Source organism: Littorina saxatilis, linkage group LG15 (assembly GCF_037325665.1).
Source record: "Littorina saxatilis isolate snail1 linkage group LG15, US_GU_Lsax_2.0, whole genome shotgun sequence".
In the NCBI taxonomy this organism is placed as follows: domain Eukaryota; kingdom Metazoa; phylum Mollusca; class Gastropoda; order Littorinimorpha; family Littorinidae; genus Littorina; species Littorina saxatilis.
In genome coordinates, this window is record NC_090259.1 from 12,430,647 (window position 1) to 12,439,472 (window position 8,826).

Genomic DNA, 8,826 nt, shown 5'->3' on the forward strand with positions numbered 1-8,826 from the left:
AGGTCCGCTTTGCAGCGCTGAAATAGACGCCCACTGTCACTTTGAAGATCGCTGTCCCAAACTGTGATTTTGTAACGCTTTGACGAATAATTCTAATTAAATAATCATGTTGAAAAATGAATTTCCTCCACAACTGCCTTTACGTGGTGTAACAAATATGCATTTTTACGAAAATGTGTAGCGTGTCGAAGTGACACGTTCGCCTGGAATCACGACTCGCTTCACCTGACCCTGTATAACACAGTTTATAAAAAGGTTAAAAAAAATTAAAAAAACGAATAAATAATATGCAATAATCGTACAACCAGTAAACTATCCTCCACAAATCTGTTTTCCTTGTTGATGTACCTTATCTGATTAATATTTTACGACAATTTGAACATGACGTAAAATCATATGCAACAGTGTGCGCGAATGAGTTGCGTTTCTTTTGCCGCCTACCGTACAGTTTTTCGTGTTTGACTAAGTACTACCAACGTTAAAAGTGGTGCAAAGCAGAGGAGACAAAAATGCAAGTTACAGTTCAAAACAAATACGGTGTGTGTTAAAGATGCAACCCTTCCCACACACAATTAATAATGTTAGGAACTGCAGGCATGCTTAAGCTTTTACATGCGATAATGGCGCCCTTAAATACATTACACAAATCAACGCATTTGTTGCTTTCTGTTCTGAGTGATACTTTTTGATTCACGTGAGTAATCTGTTAGTCATAAGTAATGGCAATGTCCAGATGTAAAGCAGGCCGGCTAGCCAGCCATCTGTGAACAAAGTGAACGTTGAGTTTTTTTCCGATGGTTTTCACGCCGCAGATCCGGCCTCCAAATGTACACACTGGTAGGTTTTGACGATCTTCTGAAAACTTAAAGTTTGGTTAAGTCTCGTAAAATGTCAATGTCGCACTGATCAAGAATCTCAGGAATGAGCAGTGTTAGACCGGCCGCCCGTCTGTAGACTACAAAACTTAACAATGAGGTTATATGAGATGTTTTTGAGGCTGGAGCTTTGAAACGTAATTGCTCACTAGTAGGGTGTGATGATGTCCCGAATTGACCCCAGTTTGGTTGACCCTCCTTAACTTTTGGAGTCACAGTGTCATGTTTGGTTCATAAAAACTTAACATAATATAGGATTTCTCTCAATTGTTCACGCACTGGTAGGTTTTGATGATCTTCAGACATGGCACACCTTTGGCTTTTGTTCGTCAAATTTCAAGGTCACGGCATGGACATGTTTGCTCGAGAATATAGATCACTACCAAAAAATGCCCACTGAGCTATCAATAGAATAGGTCTCTAATTCATCAAATTATGATGGCATTGATTGATTTGAGGTCACATTGTGTCAGAAATGAGGTCACTGAAGTATCTGCATGATTACACATTTTTTGTCTTGGCCAGCCTTTTATCAATCCTGTCAACTTAGATGCAGCTGGGTACCACAAACATGATAATGGTTTTTGTTGTTCTTTTCTCTCTTTTATCGTCTCCTCGAAATTTAGAGGGTTTTGAGTATGAGTTTTGTGATGGTTGTGGGAAGGGGGTAGGGGCAAGTTTGTTTCTGGGATATTCTCAGGATTGAATAACTATATGAATTGATATTTCAGGTCGCACTAGGTTCAAGTTTAGGACAATCAGTGGGAAATCAACGTTCTCTCGGACATTATTGTATGAGGGAAAAACATCAAATATGTTTGATTCATATACAATGGAACTCTCCTTCTAAAACCTCATACAACCTGAGAAAAGAAAACAGGATCATACAAGGGTTTTTTAAAAGGGGGTGGGAGTCTTAAAAGAGGAAGTCTTCTATAGGAGGGGGGATCGAGTATAACTTAGTGAGTGTAATGGGACAAGATAAAAGGGGGCTCTGACATAAGCATTTGATATTTTTAAGATCAAACCTTCAAATCATCATACAAACAAAAACTGAAAAGGAACTGAGTGGCTTTAAGAGATTCGATAGGCCAAATGCAAGCTTTCACTGAAGAATATATCAATTACAAAACCTGAGAATCACATTTCAGACAACCCAGTTTGCCAGGGTGCCGTACCAGAGGATGATTACGTTCTGCCAGTTCCTGCACTTCCACCCAGAGGCAACACAAACTGGAGCAACGGCGGCGACGATAACCGTAAATCTATTAAGATTTTCCTTCTGTATCACATTTTGCTGAACGTCTTGTATTGATAACTAGATGAATACCCGCTTCGCCGGGTAGCCGGCTTCGCCGGGAAGAAGTAGAGCCGAATACCCGGCTTGAGTGGCGCACCGTACGCCGGCTTCGCCGGGTCCGAACCATGGACCCGCCAAGCTTAGGTCCCACCCAGATTCGTGGAATGGGAACAGCACGAAAATGATTCAGTGGCCATAATGCCATTCCTGATCATATCATGTCGTGTTCCAACCTTGTCGACGACGCCGAATGTAACCGTGTGCCGAAACACCACAATCACCTTTGGAGGCGAAGTCCACTCAAACAGGATTGAGAAAATTAGAGCTTATCTCTAAGCCCTTTTAAAACTGTTATGGCTTTTCAGAGGAAGGCCAGAACATACAGCCACATCAAAGCCGCCAGACCACATCACACACAGAACTCTACAATACACAGGTGTTGCCTACACACCCACACAAACACACACACACACACACACAGTATAAATATATAGAGATAGATGACAGTGTATTTTTCGCGTGGCTATAAATTGATTCGACCTTTGCACTTTTACAGTGAGGACAACTTACGGGTGCAAGGAAAGCGTTCTGAACACTGCGGTGACCTTCTAAAAATAGTAACGGAACGGGAATATCCGAAGCTGCTTCTCATACCGTAGTGCACCATACGAAGGAAGGGAGGTAAACGCTGAAAACACTGGAGAAGATAAGGAAGAGTTACTGGTAGTGGATCCCGAAAAAAAAAATCGGTTTGCGCTGCGCGCTGAGAGCACGTGTTGAAATATCTCATCGACCAGGTTGTGTCCCGGGTGAACGTGAATATGGCCACCAAATTTGAAACAGATCCATCGAGAACCTTGGCCGCGCATCGCGCACAGGAACAGACACACAGATACACAGACACACAGACACACAAACAGACACAAGTCGTATATATATATATATATATATATATATAGATAATGAACTTTCTCATTATCTCAAATATGTTAAGGTCGGACGCCTAAAACTCACTGTGATGCTTACCTGCCTTCAACCTTATAGTTTATTGATCATATGTGACCCTCCACCACGGAATGAGTCGTATGTCACCTCGCGCGGTTCTGCGCTAGGCTTAATATAAGTCCGGGGGGACTGTGGTAACAGTGTGAGGGTCACCTTAGTCACAGGCTTATAACTCGAACAGTGTTCGCTCTTTTCTAAAACGGGTTTCACCACTGGATAGAGCATAAAACACTCTTTAGGAAATTGTAAAAATATGAAAATCATGCAAAGGTGACATATGCGACTCATTCCGTGGTGGAGGGTCACATATTGTTGTGTTGACCGTGTCTTACTTTGAAGATCATATTCACATCCGTACACTTTTGAATCGTACACTAAGGAACCGTACACTTCGGAACCGCACACTTCGGAACTGTACACTAAGGAACCGTACACTAAGGAACCGTACACTTTGGAACCGTACACTAAGTAACGGTACATTTCGAAACCGTAACTTAAGAATCGTACACTTCGGAACCGTACACTACAGATCTGTACACTGAGGAACCGTGTACTTTGGAACCGCAAACAAAGAACCGTACACAAAGGAACTCTAAACTACGCAACCGTACACTACACATCCTAACACTTTGGAATCGTACACTAAGGAACCATAAAATTCGGAACCGTACACTTCGGAACTGTACACTCAGGAACCGTACACTGCGGAACCGTACACTGCGGAACCGTATACTTCAAAACCGTACACTTCGGAACCGTGCATTTTGCAACCGTACACTTCGGAAATCGTACACTTCGGAACTGTGAACTACAGAACCGTACACTAAGGAACACACATCTCGGAACCTTACACTTCGGAACCGTACACTAAGAAACCGCACACTTCGGAACGGTACACTACGCGCGGAATCGTACACTAAGGAACCGTACACTAAGAAACCGCACACTTCGGAACGGTACACTACGGAAACGTACAAAAAGGAACCGTACACTAAGGAAACATACAAAAAGGAACCGTACACTTTATAACCGCGCAGTTTCGCTTTGACAATCAGTAGAAATGAGTCGCACCTAAAACAACCGTATTTAATCAGCATGAAATTGATACGGGTGTTGAATGAAATAATACGCTGATGTTGGCTTGACTTTGAAGCGATAAACTTCACTGTAAATGGTCTTTTCGGTGTCAGAAAAAGAAATTCGTGCATAAAAGCTGCGTCAGAAGTATACGTTTCAGTTATAAGGAGTTCTACAAGACCACCATGCTCCATTGCAATCAGGGGTACCAAGTGAATCAGGCTGAGCAGGTTATCATATTTCGTTATTCCGTTTAACCTTCCTTCAACATGTGTAACTTCAATCATTTGCTCTTCTCAAAGATTTAAAGGCATAGAAAGCTGATGACTATTCACGCTAATTGCTTTACCCACAGCTGGAGACATGCTAAATTAAGTTCCCTGCAAGATATTGTGGTCTGGGACCCCTTAAATGTTGAGATATTTGAATTTTTATTTTGATCTAGATCGTCCTATTTATAGATTTGCCAACAGAGGTAACGTTGACGCAAGGGAAATAACTCCGCGTCTTTGTTGACATCCTCACTTTTTCAGAGGCTAGAACAAGCTGTAATGCATGTATATGGTCCGCGCATTGCGACATATCGTCATTATATGGCCTTATGATGCATTTGACATCGATTGTGGGCAAACTACACATCGTAAACACGGGAGCGAATTAGTAAGCCTTTAAAGAAGCTGTGATATGTATTTATTATAATTATTTGTCACCCAATAGTCTCCTGTCCGCCCAGCGACCTTCCCCTTGACCCTGCTTGTGACCTCGATGTTTTTTGCCCCCGCAAGTGGCACGGTACTCTCTAAGCACCCAAAACCTCAAAGAGAGATAACTGGCGGAAACCTTCCTATTGTAGTCTCCTGTATGAGGCTTACTAGTGCCAAAACCTCATAATTGTAATTATCAAGGGAAAGTTGGTAATTTTCCCTTGATAATTACCATTTTCACGTGTTAAATTACTAATTTTCCCGGAAAAATTACTAACTTTCACCTGTTAATTACTAATTTTTAGTTTTGGCTCACTTCCTGACGGATTGCTAGTGCCGAAACTAAAAATTAGTAATTTTCCCGTGAAAATTAGTAACTAACAGATGAAAACAGTAACTGACAGCGTTAATTAGTAATTATCACGTGATGATGGGTAACACCAGGTTTTGGCACTAGTAAGCCGTCATACTCCTGTCCGCCCAGCCGACCTTCTCCTTGACCCTGCTTGTGACCTCGATGTTTTTTGCCCCCGCAAGGGGCACGCACCCAAAACCATAACTGGCGGAGTCCTTCCTATTTGTTGTTGTTATGGACTGTCTATTTGTCGTTTTCTTCAGATGACTACACGACTCTGACATAACTGGCCAGGGACCCCCAACGCGCATGCTTCTCTGTCTGAGGCAAGCTGGTGTCATTCCAGGAGTCCTGCGCATCTTTGGACTTAAGAGTCTTCACGCACACAAAAATGCGATTCCTAACTCTGCGCATTTTGTTTTTAGCATGAGTGTAAATAAGGATACTTTATCGCAGCATTCTAAAGTTGGCATAACACAGCATCAAGTAACCTGACTTTTCTTGTATCCTTGCTGTCCATTTTGGAAATACCAGCTGATTTCATCTTGGTGAGGATACACATTGTTCCTCTGAGATAAAGAGGACGAGAAGGCTGGTAGAGACTAGTTTGGCGTGTATCAGTGCGCATCACCAACAGACAGGGACATAGAAGATACAATTATCTCATCACAGACATTTGTTTGTGGTGTATATAATTATGACAGCAAACATACAACATAACATAGATCAACATAAAACACTCAAAAGCACACGTATTGAACATGACTGCATTTTCCGTTGCAAATCTCTCTCTCTCTCTCTCTCTCTCTCTCTCTCTCTCTCTCTCTCTCTCTCTCTCTCTCTCTCTCTCTCTCTCTCTCTCTCTCTCTCTGTGTCTCTGTCTGTCTCTATGTCTCTCTCTCTCTCTCTCTCTCTCTCGCTCTGTCTCTGTCTCTCTCTCTGTATGTCTGTGTGTGTGTGTCTCTCTATCTCTCTCTCTCTCTCTGTGTCTCTGTCTCTCTCTCTCTCTGTCTTTGTCCCTGTCTCTCTCTGTCTCTATGTATCTCTCTCTCTCTGTCTCTGTCTCTATGTCTCTCTCTCTCTCTCTCTCTCTCTCTCTCTCTCTCTCTCTCTCTCCCTCTCTCTCTCAGGGTACCTAAGGGAGATGTTCAAATACAACTGACGACTGGAAGTCTTTAACGATACAGCTAGGCGATCTAATCAGTCAGATGTTTTGTTTCGTTCAACACCCTCACTTGATTTGGATTTAAAATTATACGTATTGTAACGTATTGCCATTTAAACCTTTTCATCAAAACTTGAAAGTAATGTTTGTACTTGTACTATTTTCTGTGAGTTTTTATTGTTGCAAATCAGATTTGGTTCGTGTACATATGTGTTATGGTAAATTCTTGATTTTTGCTGAACGTCGAATTGTTCTGTTACAAGAACGAGTTCCTTAACTGCGTGGCATCCCCTCCCCACCCCCCCCCCCCCCCCACCCCCACATCCACCCCCACCCCCGGTTATTAAAGTCACAGACGTATTTATCCTGATTAACAAGATGTTCTACGAGATAATGAATTTGACTTGAAACAGAGACATATAGAGGCACAATTATGAGAGTGTACGCAATTGTATGTAATAAACGGTCTATTCCTGTATTGACGCTTTCCTATACCACCCATCATAAAGAGAGAGAAAAATCTAGGCAGAGGCGTTTGTTTAAAGATCCTCGTGATAGACAAGTAATTGTTTTCACTGACTTGCATAATTTGTCCAGTGTTAGCTATTCTGAATTTGTGTCGATTTTAACTAGGGGAGCCTTGCTTTTTGTGAATTTGATTTTCGGGTATGCGCGTTGTCTTTTCCACTGTACAGACACCACTTCATGTATAATCAATATGTTTGCTGAACATTAACATCCACATCACAAAGATCTACCCACAAACGCATCTGCCTATTTTTTTAATTTCGTTTTGTATGACGAGTAATTTAGTTTTGTGGACCTTTTTTTACACTCGGAATGCTTTGAGGAGATGTTTGTATAATTATATAGATGTACCAATGTACAGCAGTATATTTTATTCTACAAGTACCATATGTGTGATGTATTATATGGGTGATATTGATTATACATAAAACATGCGCGGTTTTTTGGAATAAGCAAAGCACTGTCTCTGCATAGGTTAATCCATTTGTGGCCTGATTTTTCTTTATTTAGTTGTATTTAAACGATGAACAGATTTAAGTATTCACAAATGTACATTCAGTGTATACAAATGTTGAAGTAGTATATTCGTAATACAGTGGACCCCCTCCCCCCCCCCCCCCCTCAATTTTAAGACACCCAAATTTAAGATTCCTTCCCTTTTAAGACCCTGTTTTCTCACATTTTCTGTTCATGACCTCTGTAAATGATGTACCCCCATTTTAAAACTCCCTTCTTTTTAGGACCCTGTTTTCTCACATTTTTGAAGGTCTTGAAAGAGGGGTTCCACTGTAGTAGCAACAGTTGTAACAAACTCTGTCTGTGTGTATGTCAACACTGTTGAACCTATTGGTCATTTGTATACATCACCATGATGTTCGTCATGTATGTCATCAAACTCTTTATCAAGTCTTATTTTTATTGCTGCTGACATTCTCACCAGTGTCATTTTGAGATTAGTTGCTTAACTGTCGATTTTTAAATATACGTTATTTGCTTTCTACTGTACCGAGCATTTGTATCTTTTTTTCTTCAATACATAACCCATCTTGATCGCTTGTCTGTGTATTTGTGTATATGCGCGAGTGTATGTGTGCGTCGGGATGGGGGAGGGGGAGGGGGAGCGGTGTGAGGCTTGTGTATACTCTGAGAGTGGATGGATAACAAAACACTGTTACATGAACGCAGGTAAATGGGGATAATTCAGACAGTCGAAAGGGTTTATTGCAAAAGGTCGAGGTGTTAAAACTGTTCTATCCGGAGAATTGCTAAGGACAAATATCAGGCATGGGAATTGTCCGCCGAAAGGCACATTTCCGCCGATTTTTTTGTTTTGTTCCACCAAAAAAGCAAAAGTGTCCGCCGAAAAAATAAATGGGGGAGGCAAAAATGGTTCTAAAAACTGAATTTAATGGCAAACTTGGAGCTCAGATGACACCAAATTTCACCATTTGGGTTCTTTAGAGAAAAACAATTCGGGGGGGGGGGGGGAGGGGGGGATGCCCCCGAACCCCCCTAGCAGGGCTAGGCGCTTCGCGTCGTCGACTTTGCTATTACTTACACATTTTCAGCCTTTTTTACTTTTTTCAATTCCCATGCCTGAAATATTGAGGTGGTTTCTTTTCTCGCAGCAAGGCGCGAGTATGTGTATAAAATTAGTACCAATGTGTATGTGTGTAAGTGCGCGTATTGTTGTATTCAGTGTGCGCACAAACACACACACACACACACGTACACACATACACACACACACGCACATACACGCACGCACGCACACACACACACACACACACACACTCTCTCTCTCTCTCTCTCTCTCT

General features: G+C 41.7%; 1 protein-coding gene across 2 annotated transcripts in view; it reads left to right on the forward strand.

Annotated features, from left to right (window-relative positions):
* Positions 1–8,059, forward strand: part of LOC138948583 (uncharacterized) — a 67,730-nt gene extending 59,671 nt beyond the window's left edge. For both annotated transcript variants that reach the window (XM_070320139.1, XM_070320140.1), the window contains 2 exons: positions 2,027–2,134; positions 5,580–8,059. In XM_070320139.1, the coding sequence (XP_070176240.1) occupies positions 2,027–2,134; positions 5,580–5,602 (131 nt within the window). In that variant the 3' untranslated portion in view covers positions 5,603–8,059. The remainder of the gene's footprint in view (positions 1–2,026; positions 2,135–5,579) is intronic.
* Positions 8,060–8,826: the final 767 nt, after the last annotated feature.